Genomic DNA, 26,940 nt, shown 5'->3' on the forward strand with positions numbered 1-26,940 from the left:
CTGAGAGTTCTGACAGGAACACACATTATAGACACACTCTCGAGAGGAAACAAACAGTTACTAGTGAAAGAGAGGCAGAGACTCTACAGCCCAGAGTTTTTCCTGCCTGCTCAGGTCACATTAGGTTACAGTAATCATGCTCTGAACTTCAAATAGGGCTGACGTCATCCCACTGCAACTTACTAATACTTCAAACACTATGACACAAATCATGAGTCATGTTCTTTTTGGATCTGTGTTTTAGCCTATCGAGAACACCCTGAGACGGTTTTTCCGGACACAGATGTAGCTAACACAAAGATAAGGTGTTTCTAGTGGGCCAGGCTAAATCTGTGTCTGGGAAACGGGCCCCTCACTGACTTTAGATAAACAGATAGACACACCTGTTGAGGAAAGATGCAACGCACCATATAATTACATGTATAATTCCTTTGTGATAAACTTTAAGACCTGCTGCTATAAGCTGTCAAAACAACTGAATAAGGCGTACCTGTTGAGGAATGGGTCAGAACTGTTGGTTGTCATGGTTCTGGCATCCTGGCCCATCCCAGGGGACGACACAGGGTTGACGGTTCCCCCGTCCTGCTCCATGCTGACAGGTAGTTGGGTCCTCAAAGCCAGCTCCTATAACACACAGCACACACACCATCTGTTAATGGAACTCAAGGAAAAAAGTAAGTACTCCTGTCCAGTCCAGAATGGCCCATAGGGCAGGAGCCTATCTCCTGTTTCTGTAGTGAGGCAGCTTGATGTACCAGGACACCCCCTGGACAGGACACTAGTCTATCTCCTGTTTCTGTAGTGAGGCAGCTTGATGTACAGGACACCCCCTGGATAGGACACTAGTCTATCTCCTGTTTCTGTAGTGAGACAGCTTGATGTACCAGTACACCCCCTGGACAGGACACTAGTCTATCTCCTGTTTCTGTAGTGAGGCAGCTTGATGTACCAGGACACCCCTTGGACAGGACACTAGTCTATCTCCTGTTTCTGTAGTGAGACAGCTTGATGTACAGTACACCCCCTGGACAGGACACTAGTCTATCTCCTGTTTCTGTAGTGAGACAGCTTGATGTACAGTACACCCCCTGGACAGGACACTAGTCTATCTCCTGTTTCTGTAGTGAGACAGCTTGATGTACCAGGACACCCCCTGGACAGGACACTAGTCTATCTCCTGTTTCTGTAGTGAGACAGCTTGATGTACAGTACACCCCCTGGACAGGACACTAGTCTATCTCCTGTTTCTGTAGTGAGACAGCTTGATGTACAGTACACCCCCTGGACAGGACACTAGTCTATCTCCTGTTTCTGTAGTGAGACATCTTGATGTACAGTACACCCCCTGGACAGGACACTAGTCTATCTCCTGTTTCTGTAGTGAGGCAGCTTGATGTACCAGTACACCCCCTGGACAGGACACTAGTCTATCTCCTGTTTCTGTAGTGAGGCAGCTTGATGTACAGGACACCCCCTGGACAGGACACTAGTCTATCTCCTGTTTCTGTAGTGAGGCAGCTTGATGTACCAGGACACCCCTTGGACAGGACACTAGTCTATCTCCTGTTTCTGTAGTGAGACAGCTTGATGTACAGTACACCCCCTGGACAGGACACTAGTCTATCTCCTGTTTCTGTAGTGAGACAGCTTGATGTACAGGACACCCCCTGGACAGGACACTAGTCTATCTCCTGTTTCTGTAGTGAGACAGCTTGATGTACCAGTACACCCCCTGGACAGGACACTAGTCTATCTCCTGTTTCTGTAGTGAGGCAGCTTGATGTACAGTACACCCCCTGGACAGGACACTAGTCTATCTCCTGTTTTTGTAGTGAGGCAGCTTGATGTACAGGACACCCCCTGGACAGGACACTAGTCTATCTCCTGTTTCTGTAGTGAGGCAGCTTGATGTACAGTACACCCCCTGGACAGGACACTAGTCTATCTCCTGTTTCTGTAGTGAGGCAGCTTGATGTACAGGACACCCCCTGGACAGGACACTAGTCTATCTCCTGTTTCTGTAGTGAGACAGCTTGATGTACAGGACACCCCCTGGACAGGACACTAGTCTATCTCCTGTTTCTGTAGTGAGACAGCTTGATGTACCAGTACACCCCCTGGACAGGACACTAGTCTATCTCCTGTTTCTGTAGTGAGGCAGCTTGATGTACAGTACACCCCCTGGACAGGACACTAGTCTATCTCCTGTTTTTGTAGTGAGGCAGCTTGATGTACCAGGACACCCCCTGGACAGGACACTAGTCTATCTCCTGTTTCTGTAGTGAGACAGCTTGATGTACAGTACACCCCCTGGACAGGACACTAGTCTATCTCCTGTTTCTGTAGTGAGGCAGCTTGATGTACCAGTACACCCCCTGGACAGGACACTAGTCTATCTCCTGTTTCTGTAGTGAGGCAGCTTGATGTACAGGACACCCCCTGGACAGGACACTAATCTATCTCCTGTTTCTGTAGTGAGGCAGCTTGATGTACAGGACACCCCCTGGACAGGACACTAGTCTATCTCCTGTTTCTGTAGTGAGGCAGCTTGATGTACAGGACACCCCCTGGACAGGACACTAGTCTATCTCCTGTTTCTGTAGTGAGGCAGCTTGATGTACAGGACACCCCCTGGACAGGACACTAGTCTATCTCCTGTTTCTGTAGTGAGGCAGCTTGATGTACAGGACACCCCCTGGACAGGACACTAGTCTATCTCCTGTTTCTGTAGTGAGACAGCTTGATGTACAGGACACCCCCTGGACAGGACACTAGTCTATCTCCTGTTTCTGTAGTGAGACAGCTTGATGTACCAGTACACCCCCTGGACAGGACACTAGTCTATCTCCTGTTTCTGTAGTGAGGCAGCTTGGTGTACAGGACACCTCCTGGACAGGACACTAGTCTATCACAGGGCGGAACACATAGTAGGTTGTAATTGTATATTCTGGACTGATTTTATGTATAAATGTGTCAGTGTCACTTTAATGCAGTAGCCTCAGAATATTCCTCAGCCCAGCTCCCAGCTGACCACACCGATATGTGTTAGGGGTGAAATAACTAAGTCCTTGTATGCCAAAGTCTCAGTCTGTGTGTGTGTGTGTGTGTGTGGGTCACCAAGTTCATTTGCTTTCTATCCACTGTATACAAAGTTAAATCTAGGATTAAATAGACAGACACCATTACACCATTACCTGAACCTTCCACTAGTTTCTACTTGAGTAGGACAGTAGAGAGAGAGAGAGAGAGAGAGAGAGAGAGAGAGAGAGAGAGAGAGAGAGAGAGAGAGAGAGAGAGAGAGAGAGAGAGAGAGAGAGAGAGAGAGAGAGAGAGAGAGAGAGAGAGAGAGAGAGAGAGAGAGACAGACAGAGAGAGAGAGTTGGAAGCATTTATTTTTCCATACATGCAGATCTAAAGCCTGGGATTGAAGTTGTGATTAAACTGCTTCTTTCCATCCGTCAAAGTCTACATCCCAAATAGGGCTCTGGTTAAAAGTAGTGCACTATATAAGGAATAGGGCGCCATTCGAGGACACAGTTAATGTCTATGTGTAACGGTAGCCCTGTCTACCTCCTTCCTGCCATCACTAGCCCTGCACTAGCCCTGCACTAGCCCTGCACTAGCCCTGCACTAGCCCTCCACTAGCCCTGCACTAGCCCTGCACTAGCCCTCCACTAGCCCTCCACTAGCCCTGCACTAGCCCTGCACTAGCCCTCCACTAGCCCTGCACTAGCCCTGCACTAGCCCTCCACTAGCCCTGCACTAGCCCTGCACTAGCCCTCCACTAGCCCTGCACTAGCCCTGCACTAGCCCTCCACTAGCCCTGCACTAGCCCTGCACTAGCCCTGCACTAGCCCTGCACTAGCCCTGCACTAGCCCTCCACTAGCCCTGCACTAGCCCTGCACTAGCCCTGCACTAGCCCTCCACTAGCCCTGCACTAGCCCTGCACTAGCCCTGCACTAGCCCTGCAATAGCCCTGCACTAGCCCTGCACTAGCCCTGCACTAGCCACACACAACCGAGCCAACTTAAAGCTGAGTAGGATATGATCTCGTTTTTATGAAGAACGTAAAACCGCAGCTAGACACCTCGGTGGTTCATAAAAACTTTATTGGTCGAGGTTAATGAGAACGGACACACTGTTCTCTCCCAAAATAGTTGACTTTTCATTACCTTGCAGAAATGACAGATTTTAAGAGGTTGGTGCAATTTTCTTTCCTGTGAAGAACACTTCTATAAGGGCTATTCAATTAGAGGTTTTTAGAGGCTGGTTTTTCTATTAACTGTTTCTAGTGTGTCTACTGTTTCATTACTGAGGAATAACCCGATGTTACAGTAATCAAGTAACCCTTTACTGAGGAATAACCCGATGTTACAGTAATCAAGTAACCCTTTACTGAGGAATAACCCGATGTTACAGTAATCAAGTAACCCTTTACTGAGGAATAACCCGATGTTACAGTAATCAAGTAACCCTTTACTGAGGAATAACCCGATGTTACAGTAATCAAGTAACCCTTTACTGAGGAATAACCCGATGTTACAGTAATCAAGTAACCCTTTACTGGGGAATAACCCGATGTTACAGTAATCAAGTAACCCTTTACTGGGGAATAACCCGATGTTACAGTAATCAAGTAACCCTTTACTGAGGAATAACCCGATGTTACAGTAATCAAGTAACCCTTTACTGAGGAATAACCCGATGTTACAGTAATCAAGTAACCCTTTACTGGGGAATAACCCGATGTTACAGTAATCAAGTAATCCTTTACTGAGGAATAACCCGATGTTACAGTAATCAAGTAACCCTTTACTGGGGAATAACCCGATGTTACAGTAATCAAGTAACCCTTTACTGGGGAATAACCCAATGTTACAGTAATCAAGTAACCCTTTACTGGGGAATAACCCGATGTTACAGTAATCAAGTAATCCTTTACTGAGGAATAACCCGATGTTACAGTAATCAAGTAACCCTTTACTGGGGAATAACCCGATGTTACAGTAATCAAGTAACCCTTTACTGGGGAATAACCCGATGTTACAGTAATCAAGTAACCCTTTACTGGGGAATAACCCGATGTTACAGTAATCAAGTAACCCTTTACTGGGGAATAACCCGATGTTACAGTAATCAAGTAACCCTTTACTGGGGAATAACCCGATGTTACAGTAATCAAGTAACCCTTTACTGAGGAATAACCCGATGTTACAGTAATCAAGTAACCCTTTACTGAGGAATAACCCGATGTTACAGTAATCAAGTAACCCTTTACTGGGGAATAACCCGATGTTACAGTAATCAAGTAATCCTTTACTGAGGAATAACCCGATGTTACAGTAATCAAGTAACCCTTTACTGGGGAATAACCCGATGTTACAGTAATCAAGTAACCCTTTACTGGGGAATAACCCAATGTTACAGTAATCAAGTAACCCTTTACTGAGGAATAACCCGATGTTACAGTAATCAAGTAACCCTTTACTGAGGAATAACCCGATGTTACAGTAATCAAGTATTCCTTTACTGGGGAATAACCCGATGTTACAGTAATCAAGTAACCCTTTACTGGGGAATAACCCGATGTTACAGTAATCAAGTAACCCTTTACTGGGGAATAACCCAATGTTACAGTAATCAAGTAACCCTTTACTGGGGAATAACCCGATGTTACAGTAATCAAGTAACCCTTTACTGAGGAATAACCCAATGTTACAGTAATCAAGTAACCCTTTACTGGGGAATAACCCAATGTTACAGTAATCAAGTAACCCTTTACTGGGGAATAACCCGATGTTACAGTAATCAAGTAACCCTTTACTGAGGAATAACCCGATGTTACAGTAATCAAGTAACCCTTTACTGGGGAATAACCCAATGTTACAGTAATCAAGTAACCCTTTACTGAGGAATAACCCGATGTTACAGTAATCAAGTATTCCTTTACTGGGGAATAACCCGATGTTACAGTAATCAAGTAACCCTTTACTGGGGAATAACCCGATGTTACAGTAATCAAGTAACCCTTTACTGGGGAATAACCCGATGTTACAGTAATCAAGTAACCCTTTACTGGGGAATAACCCGATGTTACAGTAATCAAGTATTCCTTTACTGGGGAATAACCCGATGTTACAGTAATCAAGTAACCCTTTACTGGGGAATAACCCGATGTTACAGTAATCAAGTAACCCTTTACTGGGGAATAACCCGATGTTACAGTAATCAAGTAACCCTTTACTGAGGAATAACCCAATGTTACAGTAATCAAGTAACCCTTTACTGGGGAATAACCCGATGTTACAGTAATCAAGTAACCCTTTACTGAGGAATAACCCGATGTTACAGTAATCAAGTAACCCTTTACTGGGGAATAACCCGATGTTACAGTAATCAAGTAACCCTTTACTGGGGAATAACCCAATGTTACAGTAATCAAGTAACCCTTTACTGAGGAATAACCCGATGTTACAGTAATCAAGTATTCCTTTACTGGGGAATAACCCGATGTTACAGTAATCAAGTAACCCTTTACTGGGGAATAACCCGATGTTACAGTAATCAAGTAACCCTTTACTGGGGAATAACCCGATGTTACAGTAATCAAGTATTCCTTTACTGGGGAATAACCCGATGTTACAGTAATCAAGTAACCCTTTACTGGGGAATAACCCGATGTTACAGTAATCAAGTAACCCTTTACTGGGGAATAACCCGATGTTACAGTAATCAAGTATTCCTTTACTGGGGAATAACCCGATGTTACAGTAATCAAGTAACCCTTTACTGGGGAATAACCCGATGTTACAGTAATCAAGTAACCCTTTACTGGGGAATAACCCGATGTTACAGTAATCAAGTAACCCTTTACTGGGGAATAACCCGATGTTACAGTAATCAAGTATTCCTTTACTGGGGAATAACCCGATGTTACAGTAATCAAGTAACCCTTTACTGGGGAATAACCCGATGTTACAGTAATCAAGTAACCCTTTACTGGGGAATAACCCGATGTTACAGTAATCAAGTATTCCTTTACTGGGGAATAACCCGATGTTACAGTAATCAAGTAACCCTTTACTGGGGAATAACCCGATGTTACAGTAATCAAGTAACCCTTTACTGGGGAATAACCCGATGTTACAGTAATCAAGTAACCCTTTACTGGGGAATAACCCGATGTTACAGTAATCAAGTAACCCTTTACTGAGGAATAACCACTGCTACTGTCCCTTCTCTGCAGCCCTCATCCCACTCACTGGTTACGTCCCAAATGGCACCCTAGTCCTAACGGCGCTGGTCAAAAGTGCACTATATAGGGATTAGGGTGGCATTTGGGACTCATTCACTATGTTGTTACTGTGTTGTTACAGGGTGGGCAGGGTGGGCATGGTGGGCATGGTGGGCAGGGTGGGCAGGGTGGGCATGGTGGGCATGGTGGGCATGGTGGGCAGGGTGGGCATGGTGGGCATGGTGGGCATGGTGGGCAGGGTGGGCATGGTGGGCAGGGTGGGCATGGTGGGCATGGTGGGCATGGTGGGCAGGGTGGGCATGGTGGGCATGGTGGGCAGGGTGGGCAGGGTGGGCATGGTGGGCAGGGTGGGCATGGTGGGCATGGTGGGCATGGTGGGCAGGGTGGGCATGGTGGGTATGGTGGGCATGGTGGGCATGGTGGGCATGGTGGGCAGGGTGGGCATGGTGGGCATGGTGGGCATGGTGGGCAGGGTGGGCATGGTGGGCATGGTGGGCAGGGTGGGCAGGGTGGGAAGGGTAAGCAGGGCAGGCACTACCCTGTGAAAATGAATGAATGAAAAATGAAAAATATATATTTTATCAATAATGTTGTCATCTACATGTTTTTTCTGCATGATAAAATTGATTTCTGAACTAATACTTCCCAAATCTGGTGATCTGGTACAAAATGCGCAAGGAGGCCAGGGGAAAGGCAGCCTCGTCATGTGCCTGCCTTTCCCCTCCTTCAAACGCAATGCAAGGCATTGACATGATTGATATGATTACGTTTGCAATCGCAACAAATAATCTGCTCAAACCCCAACCAAGGATTATCAAAAGTCGTGGTATAAATTCTCGGACAACCCAAAGATTCCTAGATGCCCTTCCAGACTCCCTCCACCTACCCAAGGACGTCGGAGTTCAAAAATTGGTTAACCACCTAACCGAGGATCTAACCTTACCCGTAATACCCTAGATGCAGTCGCACCCTTAAAAACAAAAAACATTTGTCACAAGAAATTTGCTCCCTGGTATACAGAAAATACCCGAGCCCTAAAGGAAGCTTCCAGAAAATTGGAACGGAAATGGTGCCTCACCAAACTGGAAGTCTTCCGACTAGCTTGGAAAGAAAGTACCGTGCAATATCGAAGAGCCCTCACTGCTGCTCAATCAGCCTATTTTTCCAACCTAATTGAGGAGAATAAGAACAATCCAAATTGTATATTTGATGCTGTCGCAAAGCTAACTAAAAACCAGCATTCCCCAAGAGAGGATGGCTTTCACTTCAGCAGTGATGAAATCATGAACTTCTTCAATGAAAATATCATGATCATTAGAAAGCAAATTACGGACTCCTCTTTGAATCTGCGTATTTCTCCAAGAGTTTGCACAGAACTGCCAGGACCTCGAGTTGAATGAATGAAAGTTTTTTAATCCTGTATCTCTTGACACATTCATGGAAATTGTAATGGCCTCTAAACCTTCAGGCTGCATACTGGACCCTATTCCAACTAAACTACTGAAATAGCTACTTCCTGTGCTTGGCCCTCCTATGTTGAACATAATAAATGTCTCCCTATCCACCAGATGTGTCTCAAACTCACTAGAATTGGCAGTAATTAAGCCTCTCTTGAAAAAGCCAAACCTTGACCCAGAAAATGTAAAAAACTATCGGCCTATATCGAACCTACAAAGCATTACATGGACTTGCTCCTACCTATCTCTCCGATTTGGTCCTGCCGTACATACCTACACGTACGCTACGGTCACAAGACGCAGGCCTCCTTATTGTCCCTAGAACTTCTAAGTAAACAGCTGGAGGCAGGGCTTTCTCCTATAGAGCTCAATTTTTATGGAATGGTCTGCCTATCCATGTTAGGGAAGCAGACTTTATCTCAACCTTTAGGTCTTTACTGAAGACTCATCTCTTCAGTAGGTCCTATGAGTGAGTGTAGTCTGGCCCAGGGGTGTGAAGGTGAACGGCAAGGCACTGGAGCGACGAACCGCCCTTGCTGTCTCTGCCTGGCCGGCTCCCCTCTCTCCATTGGGATTCTCTGCCTCTGACCCTATTACGGGGGCTGAGTCACTGGCTTACTGGTCCTTTCCATGCCATCCCTAGGAGGGGTGCATCACTTGAGTGGGTTGAGTCACTGATGTGATCTTCCTGTCCGTTTTTTTGGTGGAGGAGATCTTTGTGGGCTATACTCAGCCTTGTCTCAGGGTAGTAGGTTGGTGGTCTGTTGATATCCCTCTGGTGGTATGGGGGCTGTGCTTTGGCAAAGTGGTTGGGGTTATATCCTGCCTGGTTGGCCCTGTCCGGGGGTATCGTCGGACGGGGCCACAGTGTCCCCCGACCCCCCCCCTGTCTCAGCCTCCAGTATCTATGCTGCAATAGTCTATGTGCCGGGGGGCTAGGGTCAGTCTGTTATATCTGGTGTTATTCTCCTGTCTTATCCGGTGTCCTCTGTGAATTTAAGAATGCTCCCTCTAATTCTCTCTCTCTCTCTCCCTCCCATCCCGGAGGACCTGAGCCCTAGGACCATGCCTCAGGACTACCTGGCCTGATGACTCCTTGCTGTCCCCAGTCCACCTGGTCGTGCTGCTAATCCAGTTTCAAAAATTGTTTGCGCTGAAACGGATACCGATCAAGGACGACTCTCATCATCTCCATCGACTTTTAAAACTGAGGGCCAACAGGGAGGAGTTTTACAGTTCAGTCACTGATGTCTTTACCCAGAAGGATAGACGGATGGACTTCATTACAAGTAGACCTAAATGTAAGTGCAAGTGTGTATTTCCAGTAGTGCCGTCTACTATTATTACATTAGCTACGTCTACTGAGTGGTGGGACTGGGATACTGAGTGGTGGGACTGGGATACTGAGTGGTGGGACTGGGATACTGAGTGGTGGGACTGGGATACTGAGTGGTGGGACTGGGATACTGAGTGGTGGGACTGGGATACTGAGTGGTGGGACTGGGATACTGAGTGGTGGGACTGGGATACTGAGTGGTGGGACTGGGATACTGAGTGGTGGGACTGGGATACTGAGGGGTGGGACTGGGATACTGAGTGCTGGGACTGGGATACTGAGGGGTGGGACTGGGATACTGAGTGGTGGGACTGGGATACTGAGTGGTGGGACTGGGATACTGAGTGGTGGGACTGGGATACTGAGTGGTGGGACTGGGATACTGAGTGGTGGGACTGGGATACTGAGTGGTGGGACTGGGATACTGAGTGGTGGGACTGGGATACTGAGTGGTGGGACTGGGATACTGAGTGGTGGGACTGGGATACTGAGGGGTGGGACTGGGATACTGAGTGGTGGGACTGGGATACTGAGTGGTGGGACTGGGATACTGAGTGGTGGGACTGGGATACTGAGTGGTGGGACTGGGATACTGAGTGGTGGGACTGGGATACTGAGTAGTAGGTTGGTGGTCTGTTGATATCCCTCTGGTGGTATGGGGGCTGTGCTTTGGCAAAGTGGTTGGGGTTATATCCTGCCTGGTTGGCCCTGTCCGGGGGTATCGTCGGACGGGGCCACAGTGTCCCCCGACCCCCCCCCTGTCTCAGCCTCCAGTATCTATGCTGCAATAGTCTATGTGCCGGGGGGCTAGGGTCAGTCTGTTATATCTGGTGTTATTCTCCTGTCTTATCCGGTGTCCTGTGTAAATTTAAATATGTTACTCATGCAATATAATCATTTCTCACAGACATTGTATAATAATATGTTTTAAGATCATTTCCACTACAATATTGTGAGTATGAAGGTATTTTTGCAGAGTTCATTCATTTTGCAGACCTAGAATATCATCCATGGACATAAATACGGTATTTTTTGCGGAGGCAGTTTTGCCAACACAGAACTTAACCAATTGACATAAATCTGAGTTAGAATTAGGGACGGACAGGAGCAGCTCCTGGCATTTCAGTCTCATTCTCTCTATAATACTATGCTACTGATGGTGGGGAGAGTCGGAGTTAGGGGCAGAGTTCAGTGCTGTTGTGCCGACATAGAATGTCCCACATGGACATGAATCTGAGTTGGGGTTGGTATTCAGGTTAGGCTATATGGCAGGCTATTGACTTGGAGTCTCTGGCAGTGCAGCTCCTGGTGTTTCAGTCTTAGCGTCTCTATAATATGCAACAAAATATTTTGCTGTGCGACCTGGAATTTTAATTTGGGAGCACTGTGGAACAAAAAATACATCCAATATCCTTTACATATATATATTTTTTAAATAATAATTGTTGTAATGATAAGGCTTCACTGTTTCCCGGGAGCAGATTCATTAGTGTTATGCTTGCACCACTGATATAGCAAAAACGGTGTGTTTCTTACCAAACTGTTTAAAAGATGCTGTTCATTGACTACAGCTCAGCGTTCAACACCATAGTGCCCACAAAGCTCATCACTAAGCTAAGTACCCTGGGACTAAACACCTCCCTCTGCGACTGGATCCTGGACATCCTGACGGGCCGCCCCCAGGTGGTAAGGGTAGGCAACAACACATCTGCCACACTGATCCTCAACACGGGGGCCCCTCAGAGGTGCGTGCTTAGTCCCCTCCTGTACTCCCTGTTCACCCACGACTGTGTGGCCAAGCACGACTCCAACACCATCATTAAGTTTGCTGACGACACAACAGTGGTAGGCCTGATCACCGACAACGGTGAGACAGCCTATAGGGAGGAGGTCAGAGACCTGGCAGTGTGGTGCCAGGACAACAACTTCTCCCTCAATGAGAGAAAGACAAAGGAGCTGATCGTGGACTACAGGAAAAGGCGGGTCGAACAGGCCCCCATTCACATCAACGGGGCTGTAGTGGAGCGGGTCGAGAGTTTGAAGTTCCTTGGTGTCCACATCACCAACAAACTATCATGGTCCAAACACACCAAGACAGTCGTGAAGAGGGCACGACAACACCTTTTCCCCCTCAGGTGACTGAAAAGATTTGGCATGGGTCCCCAGATCCTCAAACGGTTCTACAGCTGCACCATCAAGAGCATCCTGACCGGTTGCATCACCGCCTGGTATGGCAACTGCTCGGCATCCGACCATAAGGCACTACCTCACTGGGGCCAAGATTCCTGCCATCCAGGACCTATATACTAGGCGTGTCACAGGAAGGCCCAAAAAATTGTCAAAGACCCCAGTCACCAAACCCCCTTGGAGTTTTTCCTATTCTGTTGCATTACAACCTGTAATTTAAATAGATTTTTATTTGGATTTCATGTAATGGACATACACAAAATAGTCCAAATTGGTAAAGTGAAATGAAAACAATAACTTGTTAAAGAAAAATCTAAAAAATAAATAACGGAAAAGTGGTGCGTGCATATTATGTATTCACCCCCTTTGCTATGAAGCCCCTAAATAAGATCTGGGTCAACCAATTCCCTTCAGAAGTCACATAATTAGCTAAATAAAGTCCACCTGTGTGCAATCTAAGTGTCACATGATCTGTCACATGATCTCAGTATATATACACACCTGTTCTGAAAGGCCCCAGAGTCTGCAACACCACTAAGCAAAGGGCACCACCAAGCAAGTGGCACCATGAAGACCAAGGAGCTCTCCAAACAGGCCAGGGACAAAGTCGTGGAGAAGTACAGATCAGGGTTGGGTTATAAAAAAATATCAGAAACTGTGAACATCCCACAGAGCACCATAAAATCCATTATTAAAAAATGGAAAGAATATGGCACCACAACAAACCTGCCAAGAGAGGGCCGCCCACAAAAACTCACGAACCAGGCAAGGAGGGCATTAATCAGAGAGGGAACAAAGAGACCAAAGATAACCCTGAAGGAGCTGCAAAGCTCCACAGCGGAGATTGGAGTATCTGTCCATAGGACCACTTTAAGCCTTACACTCCACAGAGCTGGGCTTTACGGAAAGCCATTGCTTAAAGAAAGAAATAAGCAAACACGTTTGGTGTTTGCCAAAAGGCATGTGTGAGACTCCCCAAACAAATGGAAGAAGGTATGTCTTCTTCCGCTATGTCTGGCGCAAACCCAACACCTCTCATCACCCCGAGAACACCATCCCCACAGTGAAGCATGGTGGTGGCAGCATCATGCTGTGGGGATGTTTTCCATCGGCAGGGACTGGGAAACTGGTCAGAATTGAAGGAATGATGGATGGCGATAAATACAGGGAAATTCTTGAGGGAAACCTGTTTCAGTCTTCCAGAGATTTGAGACTGGGACGGAGGTTCAACTTCCAGCAGGACAATGACCTAAGCATACTGCTAAAGCAACAGTGAGTGGTTTAAGGGTAAACATTTAAATGTATTGGAATGGCCTAGTCAAATCCAATTGAGAATCTGTGGTATGACTTAAAGAATGCTGTACACCAGCGGAACCCATCCAACTTGAAGCAGCTGAAGCAGTTTTGCCTTGAAGAATGGACAAAAATCCCAGTGGCTAGATGTGCCAAGCTTATAGAGACATACCCCAAGAGACTTGCAGCTGTAATTGCTGCGAAAGGTGGCTCTATCCAAAGGGGGGGGGGGGGGTTCTGTTTTTTTGTCTTATTTCTTGTTAGTTTCACAAGAAAAAATATTTTGCATCATCAAAGTGGTAGGCATGTTGTGTAAATCAAATGATACAAACCCCCCAAAAATCCATTTTAATTCCAGGTTGGGGGTATTTTACATTCATAAACCATGTCGCGGGTCATTCGAAAACTACTTGCAGGCCGCATTTGTTTTACACCTTGTTCAGTCATGTTTTTACCTCATTAGGTAGCTAGCTAACAACCTGGTAACTTTATATCTTGGTAGCACAGAAAGAAAGAAAAAGGGTCAAAGTGTTTTTTTGTAGTTTTTTTTCTGCGGTTTTTCAAAAATGATCTGATCGGATTTCATCAATTGGATACGATTACATGTTAGAATTGGGTTTTTCAAAACTGAATCCTCCGGATTCGGATCCAATCTGACCTTTAATCTGTTTTTTGTATTTTTTTTTTAAGGTGATTAGGATAATTTTAATGCCAAAAATCTTAATTATCTTGATCCCACTGTAAGGGTGGATTCACGGTGGATTTAGAAAGGTGAAAGGCCCTACAAGCAAGACATTTCAATGTAACTAACGTGACAAGGTTTCAAAAACGTTCTTACATCTGAAAACCAAATGTTCATAATGTTAAATTGACCCAAGTATAGGTATGTGGTCAGTTGTTATTAACATTTACATTTTAGTCATTTAGCAGACGCTCTTATCCAGAGCGACTTACAGTTTAGTGAGTGCATACATTATTATTATTGTATTTTTTTCATACTGGCCCCCCCCCGTGGGAATCGAACCAACAACCCTGGCGTTGCAAACACCATGCGCTACCAACTGAGCTACATATTGAGAAGTGTGTAATAAATGCGTGTACTGGATATGGAGGCTCTATTATATATAATCTAGGAACCTTTATTCATGTAGTTTACTGCTCTCTGTTTCCTTACGCCAGTGTAGAAGTAGTCCCACAACCTGTCCAGTAGATTTATTTTTTATTTTATTTCACCTTTATTTAACCAGGTAAGAAGCCAGTAGAGAACAAGTTCTCATTTACAACTTCGACCTGGCCAAGATAAAGCAAAGCAGTGCGATAAAAACAACAACAACACAGAGTTACATATGGGGTAAAACAACATAAAGTCAAAAATACAACAGAAAATATATATACAGTGTGTGCAAATGTAGCAAGTTATGGAGGTAAGGCAATATTGCCAGGTGGAGGCTGTGATCTTGATATCGTTGGTATTAGAAAAAGAACAGCTCAAAAACAGCCAGATCGATCTGATCCTGGATTACAAAAAAATATGATTCCAGAATCCAGATAATTCTGATCCAGATTAAACTTTTTTTTTTTTAACTGGGCCCTGGAGATCAATTATCATAGATGTCAATGAATGAAGGAGAGATTGCATGTCATTGTCAAAAACGTGACGCTCTTAAAGAGACCGTGTACAATTTTCAATGCATCTCAATAGGAAAAAAATAATTTATACATAATGTAGAAACCTAATATTCCACAAAACCTGGCACCTACTACCATCCCCCGTTCAAAGGCACTTCAATCGTTTGTCTTGCCCATTCACCCTCTGAATGGCACACATACACAATCCACGTCTCAATTGTTCCAAGTTTTAAAAATCCTTCTTTAAACCTGTCTCCTCCCCTTCATCTACACTGATTGAAGTGGATTTAACAAGTGACATCAATGAGGGGTCATAGCTTTCACCTGGTCAGTCTGTGTCACGGAAAGAGCAGGTGTTCTTAATGTTTTGTACACACATGGACATGAAGGAGACAGGCAGGCTCTGTACGTCTCAGCCTCCGCTGTACTATACTATATAATACACTGAAGGTTCTTAAATGGTTATTCTTCAGGTTCCTTGGAGAACTCTTGCCAGATATAGAACCTTTGAGGTAAGTGTGGGGTTCTGGACGTGGCATCTACAGTTCTTTAGAATTCTAAAAAAGGTTCTTTAAATGTATGGAAGCCTGCATATGCGGTCTCTCATAGCACACAGGCGGTGTTAAGTAGTGTAGATGTTTTCAGTGTAACATTTCTAGTGTTGATTCAGGAGTTAAATTAACACTGTAAAGCTGGGGGGGGGGGGGGTCCAACTCATTCCATGGAGGGCCTAGTGTCTGTTGGTTTTTGGTTTTTCCTTTCAATTAAGACCTAAACAACCAGGTGAGGAGAGTTCCTTACTAAGACAGACAACCAGGTGAGGAGAGTTCCTTACTAAGACAGACAACCAGGTGAGGAGAGTTCCTTACTAAGACAGACAACCAGGTGAGGGGAGTTCCTTACTAAGACAGACAACCAGGTGAGGAGAGTTCCTTACTAAGACAGACAACCAGGTGAGGGGAGCTCCTTACTAAGACCTTGACAACCAGGTGAGGGGAGCTCCTTACTAAGACAGACAACCAGGTGAGGGGAGTTCCTTACTAAGACAGACAACCAGGTGAGGAGAGTTCCTTACTAAGACAGACAACCAGGTGAGGAGAGTTCCTTACTAAGACAGACAACCAGGTGAGGGGAGTTCCTTACTAATTAGTGACCTTAATTCATCAATCAAGTACAAGGGAGGAGCGACACTCTGCCCTCCGTGGAATGAGTTTGACACGTGCTGTAAAGAGTTAAATGAGTGTTGTAAAAGAACCCCAGTGTTGGTGTTAATAACCAGAGTTGAACCAAAACCATGCCCATCATTATCATATTTCCCAGCATTCTCTATTGCAGGTAGATTTTTTTAATTGTTTGTTTCAATATCTGTGTTTTTTGCATGTACATTGATTGATGAATTAATCTTATGCTACTCAAATATAAAATAACATACATGTTTCTAAACTATTCCCATCTGTTACTTGGACTTATTGAACCTGTTAATGAGATGTTTAATGAGATGTTTAATTTAGTCTCATATCTTAATCTTCCTAACCTTGGCAGTCATTCTGAATGCAGGTTGCGGGTGAATAACAATTCAAAATATTGGATATCCCCACTCTGGCTGAATTCCAATAGGAATTACACATCACTTTGCAAGCCAGCATAATGTGACTTGCAGGCCTGATGTGGCCTGTAAAGTGAGTTTCAGGCCTCTCTATTAGGGTAAATCTAGGTCTTAAAAAGAAGGCCTTGAAATAATAATAATAATCTCACTTGGTGAAGGCCACTGGACTGAAAATGAATGAATGCAACAACCATGTCTCTGTCAATATCAAACACAGTCATGGCTGGTACTGGTAACTCGAAAGGCAGAGACATTTCTGGTTTTGGGGATTTTTGTATGGTTCTTCAAAGAACCATCCCATTTATGGTTCTTCAGAGAGCCTAAGATTGTTCCCATATGGCATCACTCTCAAGAACCTTATTTGGTTCCAAGTTGCACCTTTTATTTTTAAGAGTGTACTATGCTATACTGTACTATACTATACTATACTATACTATACTGTACTGTACTGTACTGTACTATACTATACTATACTATACTATACTATACTATACTATACTATAATGTACTGTACTGTACTATACTATACTATACTATAATGTACTGTACTATACTATACTATACTATACTATACTGTACTATACTATACCACTGGTTAGGGACAAGGACAGGCTGCTAACCTGTGGCCTGGTGCGTAGCAGCTCCTGATGTTTCAGCCTCAGCCTCTCCTTCTCCATCTGCAGCTGCTGGAGCCTCATCTGGTTGCTGCCTCCCATGACTCCTCCGCTCTGGGGACTGGAGGGCAGCTGACCCCCCTGCTTACCTGGAGCACTCTGGGTGATACGCTGCTGGTTCAGGCCTACGGAGGGGGGAGAGAGAGGCTCATTATGACACAGTATATCGTCAGGTGAAACTGGTGTCCAATCATTCTCATAACACTACAACGTGCAGCTCAGTAACACGTACTTATGCATGGGACTCTCGTTTCCAGACCAGTTTATAGAAATCAACAGATATGATGTCCAGCAGTGTGTCTGTCAGTGTAAAGTGTGGGTGTAGAAGGTAGCTAGTAGGGGTGTAGAAGGTAGCTAGTAGGGGTGTAGAAGGTAGCTAGTGTGGGTGTAGAAGGTAGATAGTGTGGGTGTAGAAGGTAGCTAGTGTGGGTGTAGAAGGAAGCTAGTGTGGGTGTAGAAGGTAGATAGTGTGGGTGTAGAAGGTAGCTAGTGTGGGTGTAGAAGGTAGCTAGTGGGGGTGTAGAAGGTAGCTAGTGGGGGTGTAGAAGGAAGCTAGTGGGGGTGTAGAAGGTAGCTAGTGTGGGTGTAGAAGGTAGCTAGTGGGGGTATAGAAGGTAGCTAGTAGGGGTGTAGAAGGTAGCTAGTGGGGGTGTAGAAGGTAGCTAGTGGGGGTGTAGAAGGTAGCTAGTGGGGGTATAGAAGGTAGCTAGTAGGGGTGTAGAAGGTAGCTAGTAGGGGTGTAGAAGGTAGCTAGTGTGGGTGTAGAAGGTAGCTAGTGTGGGTGTAGAAGGTAGCTAGTGTGGGTGTAGAAGGTAGCTAGTTTGGGTGTAGAAGGTAGCTAGTGTGGGTGTAGAAGGTAGCTAGTGTGGGTGTAGAAGGTAGCTAATGGGGGTGTAGAAGGTAGCTAGTGGGGGTATAGAAGGTAGCTAGTAGCGGTGTAGAAGGTAGCTAGTGTGGGTGTAAAAGGTAGATACTAAGGGTGTAGAAGGTAGCTAGTGAGGGTGTAGAAGGTAGCAAGTAGGGGTGTAGAAGGTAGCTAGTAGTGGTGTAGAAGGTAGCTAATAGGGGTGTAGAAGGTAGCTAGTAGGGGTATAGAAGGAAGCTAGTGTGGGTGTAGAAGGTAGATAGTGTGGGTGTAGAAGGTAGCTAGTAGGGGTATAGAAGGTAGCTAGTGGGGGTGTAGAAGGTAGCTAGTGTGGGTGTAGAAGGAAGCTAGTGGGGGTGTAGAAGGTAGCTAGTAGGGGTGTAGAAGGTAGCTAGTGGGGGTGTAGAAGGTAGCTAGTGTGGGTGTAGAAGGTAGCTAGTAGGGGTATAGAAGGTAGCTAGTGGGGGTGTAGAAGGTAGCTAGTGTGGGTGTAGAAGGAAGCTAGTGGGGGTGTAGAAGGTAGCTAGTAGGGGTGTAGAAGGTAGCTAGTGGGGGTGTAGAAGGTAGCTAGTAGGGGGTATAGAAGGTAGCTAGTGTGGGTGTAGAAGGTAGCTAGTGGGGGTGTAGAAGGTAGCTAGTGGGGGTATAGAAGGTAGCTAGTGTGGGTGTAGAAGGTAGCTAGTGGGGGTATAGAAGGTAGCTAGTGTGGGTGTAGAAGGTAGCTAGTGTGGGTGTAGAAGGTAGCTAGTGTGGGTGTAGAAGGTAGCTAGTGTGGGTGTAGAAGGTAGCTAGTGTGGGTATAGAAGGTAGCTAGTGTGGGTGTAGAAGGTAGCTAGTGTGGGTATAGAAGGTAGCTAGTGTGGGTGTAGAAGGTAGCTAGTGTGGGTGTAGAAGGTAGTCAGTGTTGGGCCAGTGAAGCCGGTTGTGTATGGTGAGGTTAGAGGGAAGGAAGCCCCAACACAAATCCCAAGTCTTCCACAACGCATCAATCAAACAGTGATTCCTTTTAAGACCTGCTTCCCCTCCTCAAATGCTGTGGGGTGTTACTGTAACCCAACCAATCAGGGACTCTGTTGACTTTATGTGCTGGAGGCACCAAAGAGAAAACAATAGGGCTGACAGGGAAGGGGCTGCTCCTGCCTACGGGCCCTACTCTCATCACCATTCAATCACTGTCTGTTTACACCATCTCTACTGCTGAATGAAACACGGCTCAGGGCTCCCCTGGGAACCTGCCCTGTCCAGCCTCCTCAGCCCCCTGCCTGGCCCTGCCCTGTCCAGCCTCCCCCACAGTCCCCCAGCCCCTCTACCCTGTCCTAACCCCCCTCTGCCTGGCTCCCCCACCCCCTGTCCTGTCCAGCCCTGTGGTTCACTGCCCTGCCTCTTGGATACATTTTGGGTGGGGGTGATAGGGGGAGGTGGGGGTGGGGGTGAAGGTGGAGGTGAAGGTGGGGGTGGGGGTGATAGGTGGAGGTGGGGGTGGGGGTGGGGGTGGGAGTGAAAGTGGAGGTGAAGGTGGGGGTGATAGGTGGGGGTGGGGGTGATAGGGGGGGTGGAGGTGGAGGTGGTGGGGTGAAGGTGGAGGTGGTAGGGGGGTGGAGGTGGTAGGGCTGGAGGTGGTAGGGGGGTGGAGGTGGTAGGGTGAAGGTGGAGGTGGTAGGGTGAAGGTGGAGGTGGTAGGGGGGAGGGGGGTGAAGGTGGAGGTGGTAGGGGGGAGGGGTGTGAAGGTGGAGGTGGTAGGGGTGGAGGTGGTAGGGTGAAGGTGGAGGTGGTAGGGGTGGAGGTGGTAAGGGGGGGGGGGTGGAGGTGGTAGGGGTGGAGGTGGTAGGGGTGGAGGTGGAGGTGGAGGTGGGGGGGGTGGAGGTGGTAGGGGTGGAGGTGGTAGGGGTGGAGGTGGTAGGGGTGGAGGTGGTAGGGGTGGAGGTAGAGGTGGTAGGGGTGGAGGTGGAGGTGGGGGTTGGTGGAGGTGGTAGGGGTGGAGGTGGTAGGGGCCTCTGTGGCTGATCACTTCACCATCAGGGCTCCATCAGCAGATCCCAGGGCAGACCCAGGGGTGTTCATGGTTCACTTCAGGCCCACAGTGCAGCGCCTGCCTGGCTGGAAGGGTGGAGTTGGAGGTGGAATATGGGTGGTTACTAGGCCCAAAAGATCCAGGGAGGGGTAGGCTAGGGCTAGAGGTGGATGTGGGGGTAGGGGGTTGGATGTAGGATAGGAGTGGTTAGTAGACCCAAGGATAGGAGTGGTTAGTAGACCCAAGCTGGAGGGGAGGGAGACCTAGGTCAGGCAGAGCCGGGAAGGGCTGGAGGGGGTGGAGGTGGAGGTGAAGGTGGGGGTGGAGGTGATGGTGGGAGGAATAGGGGTAGATAGTAGGTCCAGCAGATAAGCATAGATAAGATACGGGACAGGTTAATGGCGTCTGTTTCATGTCTTGTTCACGCTCCTCTGCAACACAACAAGCCAGCCACAGGACAACAGCAGTCTCTCTGCAACACAACAAGCCAGCCACAACAGCAGTCTCTCTGCAACACAACAAGCCAGCCACAACAGCAGTCTCTCTGCAACACAACAAGCCAGCCACAACAGCAGTCTCATCACAGCATCAGGGTTGGCAGGGAGCTTACTATACAACAGAAAGCACATATCCTGAAGGCAGGGCACACACACACATACACACACACACACGCACACACAGACACACACACACTCTCTCTGGGGAGGGTGTGCCAGCTGAGGGCAGTAAACTAGTACTTTAGATAGATATGACTGGGGCAACACCACAGCTTTTTTTTTCTTTGAAGCATGTGTCAATATTTGGCTGCTGTCAATTGAGGCTGTTGCCAGGGTGATGTGTTTCCAGGTCAAGATAAGCTAAGAGAAGAAATAGAAAGGATACGTGATCAATATGAAAAGGTCCGTTGGCGAGACAATGACAACTAAGACATATTAAAAAGGTGGGCGGGTATCAGTTGTGAGTACGTTTACATGAACACGAATAATTCGATATTAAACTGATTATGGCAGTAGGCAGATTATGGCATTAGTCACGTAAACCCCATCACTCAAAAAAATCTTTCAAATGATTAGGACATGTAAAACATCAGGTTTTCTGAGCAATCTTTCAAATGATTAGGACATGTAAACCCCTTAATCAGAGTGTGTTTGATCCGCATGTGTTAGCCCGAGCAGCGCGAGTTCGGAAAAACTGAACGTGTGCATCTTACAAATAGTCTTCGCATACAAACTGTCCGAACTCAGAATGAAATATGCTTCACAAAAATAACATGTGGTAGAACGTTTATTTTGATTGCCGATTTTTTGTTGTTGTTGCATTTATCAAAGTCCCATCAGGTAGCCTGATTTCAGATGTTCAGAATTATTACGGAAATCGTTCTTCTTGCACAGCATGTAAACGTTTAAATCAAACTATTATATTAATCGGACTATTCACAATAATCCTATTATTTTGTGCATGTAACCGTACTCACCGTAACGCCATTATATTAGATTAGTGCTGGTATATGTTTAGGAGGGTTTGCGATGGAAAATATATTCCATATTCTGAATAAAAAAGAAAGCCTGTACATTTGTCAAATTCATGTGTAAATAAAATATACAAATAAAATAAAAATAAAATAATAATGTAAAATGATCTTGAGTGGTCTATAATGGAAAGTGTTTAGGAACAAGTGCCTGTCACACTGCCAGTGGCCCCACACCGCCTGGCCCCACACCGCCTGGCCCCACACTGCCTGGCCCCACACCGCCTGGCCCCACACTGCCTGGCCCCACACCGCCTGGCCCCACACCGCCTGGCCCCACACCGCCTGGACCCACACCGCCTGTCCCCACACCGCCTGGCCCCACACTGCCTGGCCCCACACCAACACTGGAAAAGATGAGTACTTCACAAGCGTGACATCATCAAGCAGCTGCCAACAAGGTGCCAACTTCTGTGCTGAAGTGCTGCGATAGCAGACAGACAGAATACACACATCACATGACAGATACAGTTAACCGAACTCATTTAGCATTTGGCTTCAACATATCAAAAGAAGAGAGAAGGGAACTAAACAAGAAAGTATCTTTGTGGGTCCTAAGCAGAGAGCTGCAGAGAGATTCTGAGTTCGCATTACGGTTTCAACACAACAAAAAGAAAGAAAGAGAAGAGAACCAACCAAACGTGTTTTTGAGGTCCTGACTCCTGAGTCTCGCTGTCTCTCGTAACTCCTAGCACTGTGTATCTGCTCCTAGCCAACCTGTGAAAAACAACATGAATGCTCTGTGGCACAGCTCCTACAGTGTGGCTCAGTTGGCAGAGCATGGCCCTTGCAAGACAAAGGTTGTGGGTTTGATTCCCATGGGGGACCAGTATGAAAATGTATTCAATCACTACTGTAAATCCCTCTAAATAAGAACATCTGCTAAATGTCTAAATAAATGCTCCAGTATCCCCAAGCCCCCTCCTGAACCAGCCAGCCCCCTCCTGAACCAGCCAGGCCAGCCCCCTCCTGAACCAGCCAGGCCAGCCCCCTCCTGAACCAGCCAGCCCCCTCCTGAACCAGCCAGGCCAGCCCCCTCCTGAACCAGCCAGGCCAGCCCCCTCCTGAACCAGCCAGGCCAGGCCCCTCCTGAACCAGCCAGGCCAGGCCCCTCCTGAACCAGCCAGGCCAGGCCCCTCCTGAACCAGCCAGGCCAGGCCCCTTCTTTTATTTTAAATGTTTGTACCCCCTTTTTCTCCCCAATTTCGTGATATCCAATTGCGATCCAATTACGATCTTGTCTCATCACTGCAACTCCCCAACGGGCTCAGGAGAGGCGAAGGTCGAGTCGTGCGTCCTCCGAAACATGACCCGCCAAGCCGCACTTCTTAACACCCGCTCGCTTAACCCGGAAGCCAGCTGCACCAATGTGTCAGAGGAAACACTGTTAAACTAATGACCGACGTCAGCTTGCAGGCGCCCGGCCCACCACAAGGAGTCGCTAGAGCACGATGAGCCAAGTAAAGCCCCCCAGGGCAAACCCTCCCCTAACCCGGATGACTCTCGGCCAATTGTGCACCACCCTATGGGACTCCCGGTCACGGCCGGTTGGGATCAAACCCCAGGCTGTAGTGATGCCGCAACACTGCAATGCAGTGCCTTAGACCGCTGCACCATTCGGGAGGCCCGGCCAGGCCCCTTCTGAACCCAGTCCAGCCAGGCCCCTTCTGAACCCAGTTCAGCCAGGCCCCTCCTGATATCAGTCTCAGCCAGGCCAGAACCCTTCTAAACCCAGTCCAGCCAGGCCCCTCCTGAACCCAGTCCAGCCAGGCCCCTCCTGATATCAGTCCCAGTCCAGCCAGGCCCCTCCTGAAATCAGTCCCAGTCCAGCCAGGCCCCTCCTGATATCAGTCCCAGTCCAGCCAGGCCCCTCCTGAAATCAGTCCCAGTCCAGCCAGGCCCCTCCTGATATCAGTCCCAGTCCAGCCAGGCCCCTCCTGAAATCAGTCCCAGAGCACCCAATGCTTTTTCACTGCTCACCTTCTCCTCTCATTTTAAAGGGGAACACAACACAGGATTATCCCGGCATTCTTCTCCCTCTTTTTTTATACATTTGCAGGATCTAAAAACGCTTTCAGTGTAAATGTAAACGACTAAAACCAAATAGGAAGTGTGTAGAAAATATAAATGGACATATATATTATATATTTTTTTATAATAGCCTATAGTCTTTACAATCAATGAAATAAAAGCTAGACAATCAGGCCCCCATTGATGTTGATATAATGTTTGAGCATTAGAACACAGCATTAGCCGTGGCAAAATACGTGAAATGGTAGGAAATGATCTTAAAAACTGGAAAATCTTCTCTCAGCTCCATGGCAAAATTGATAGAATTGCAGAATTGCAGGAGATTAGCTTTGAAACTGCTACATTTTCTCTCTGCCGCCAAGATATTTTGGACTTATTCTTTGGTGTGTGTGTTTTTTCATGGCCCAAACCCCTACCCTGCCTGCCTCCTGGCCTGCTCTGCGATGGGGCCTCACACAGGGGGGAGAGGAGAGCAGAGACAGCCCCAGCTGGCTGCAGCCCTCAGCTCTCAGTTAAAGGAGCTCGGCTGCTTTTCTTGTCAGAGCTCAAATTAGCCTCCATTATCAAAGCAGCTGGCGTCTGATTGGAAAGACCTACATATCAGTGCAACAGTCTACAGCTCTCATACAGCCTGCAATGTAAAACCATTACAATACACAGAGAGACAGGGATTACAAAAGCACCGGCACTGTTTTTAAAACATTCAATGAAATAGTTGCGAAACAAAACTTTGTCTTTACCAAATGTACATTAATTCTAAAAACAACTTCCTCGAACTACATACAAATCAGACAATAAGATTAGTGGTTGCTGAACTGACTGTAAAAGTCAAATCAATAAGGTCAAATAATATTGTACTATAGACATCACTACTGGAGAATGAAAAACCTGTTGCTTGTAGCACAGAATTAATCTCCCTCCTCTCTCTCTCTCCCTCCTCTCTCTCTCTCTCTCTCTCTCTCCCTCTCCCTCTCCCTCTCCCTCTCCCTCCCTCCTCCTCTCCCCCTCTTTCATTACATCCATGATTCAGGGTCCCACCAGGCTGCTGCATTCAAGACTTATAAATCTTCAAAGAGCTTAACCCATCTGAGCCGCTTCCCCTACTCAGCTGCCCCACTCCTTCCTCCTTCTCCCCCTCTCCTCAGCTCTCCCCCTCTCCTCATCTCTCCCTCCCTCCCTCCCTCCCTGCTTTTGCTTCTGGGCCGTGCCCCCCCCCCACCCCCCCTTGTTGTGTGCCTAAAAAAAATAGAATATATGTATTTTTTGTAAATAGCACCCCTTGTGTGCACTTCCAGTAATACCGTATACTCCGGTATGGTATAGAAACGGTATGATGGTATGAAAATCTGGATACCACCCAACCCTAGTGTGTGTGTTCCCGGGCGAGCTTCCCTGGGGAACAGGCTCAGTAATGAGTCTCCTCAAGTTAATGAGCCAGAGAAATGAGCAGGACCCATCATCTCTATGAGTCCACACACACAAACACACACACACACACAAACACACACACGTGTTTTACTATCGTTGTGGGGACCAAATTATTCATTCCATTTCAAATTCCTATTTTCCCTGACCCCTAACCCCTAATCCTAAACCTAACTCTTAACCTAACCCTAACCTTAACCCTAACTCATAACCCAAAACCTAACCCCTAACCCTAATTCTAACCCTAACCCTAATTGTAAACCTAAACCTAACCCCTAAGTCTAAATTAGCCTTTTTCCTTATCGGGTATGACGCGACAAGCTTGGCACACCTGTATTTTGGGAGTTTCTCCCATTCCTCTCTGCAGATCCTCTCAAGCTCTGTCAGGTTGGATGGGGAGCGTTGCTGCACAGCTATTTTCAGGTCTCTCCAGAGATGTTCGATCTGGTTCAAGTCCGGGCTCTGGCTGGGCCACTCAAGGACATTCAGAGACTTGTCCCGAAGCCACTCCAGCATTGTCTTGGCTGTGTGCTTAGGGTCGTTGTCCTGTTGGAAGGTGAACCTTCGCCCCAGTCTAAGGTCCTGAGCGCGCTGGAGCAGGTTTTCATCAAGGATGTCTCTGTACTTTGCTCCGTTCATCTTTCCCTCGATCCTGACTAGTCTCCCAGTCCTTGCCGCTGAAAAACATCCCCACAGAATGATGCTGCCGCCACCATGCTTCACCGTAGGGATGGTGCCAGGTTTCCTCCAGACGTGACGCTTGGCAATCAGGTCAAAGCGTTCAATGTTGGTTTCATTCAGACCAGAGAATCTTGTTTCTCATGGTCTGAGAGTCATTTAGGTGCCTTTTGGCAAACTCCAAGCGTATCATGTGCCTTTTACTAAGGAGTAGCTTCCGTCTTGCCACTCTACCATTAAGGACTGATTGGTGGAGTGCTGCAGAGATGGACCTTCAATGCTGCAAAAACATTTTGGTACCCTTCCCCAGATCCGCGCCTCAACACAATACTGTCTCGGAGCTCTACGGACAGTTCCTTCGACCTCATGGCTTGGTTTTTGCTCTCAACTCTGGGACCTTATATAGACAGGTGTGTGCCTTTACAAATCATGTCCAATCAATTGAATTTACCACAGGTGGAATCCAATCAAGTTGTATAAACATCTCAAGGATGATCAATGGAAACAGGATGCACCTGAGCTCAATATCGAGTCTCACAGCAAATGGTCTGAATACTTATGTAAATAAGGTATTTCTGTTTTTTATTTTTAATAGATTTTGCAAAAATTTCTAAAAATCTGTTGTTGCTTTGTCATTATGGTGTATTTTGTGTAGATTGATGAGGATGATTTATTTTACAACCATTTTAGAATTAGGCTGTAACGTAACAAAATATGGAAAAATTAAAGGGGTCTGAATACTTTCCGAATGCACTGTATGTGGTTTTCTTGCCTACCTTAGTTAAATGCACTGACTGTCCTCTCTGGATAAGAAAGTCTTCCAAATGACCTAAATGCAGATGATTAGGGCTGGAGGATGAGGCCAGAGACCCCCAGGAGGATGGTCTGCTCATTAAGGCTGGAGGATGAGGCCAGAGACCCCCAGGAGGATGGTCTGCTCATTAAGGCTGGAGGACGAGGCCAG

The 26,940-nt window shown here is 46.8% G+C and overlaps 1 protein-coding gene across 1 annotated transcript in view; it reads right to left on the minus strand.

Moving 5' to 3' along the window:
• Positions 1-490: 490 nt before the first annotated feature.
• Positions 491-26,940, minus strand: part of LOC311118378 (transcriptional coactivator YAP1-like) — a gene marked incomplete at both ends in the record, with an annotated part of 37,340 nt that continues 10,890 nt past the window's right edge. Inside the window, 2 exons of the mRNA XM_084193181.1 lie at positions 491-624; positions 17,385-17,563. Coding sequence (XP_084049307.1) covers positions 491-624; positions 17,385-17,563 — 313 coding nt within the window. The remainder of the gene's footprint in view (positions 625-17,384; positions 17,564-26,940) is intronic.

Source organism: Coregonus lavaretus (assembly GCF_964263955.1).
Source record: "Coregonus lavaretus genome assembly, contig: HAP1_SCAFFOLD_4302, whole genome shotgun sequence".
Taxonomy (NCBI): Eukaryota; Metazoa; Chordata; class Actinopteri; order Salmoniformes; family Salmonidae; genus Coregonus; species Coregonus lavaretus.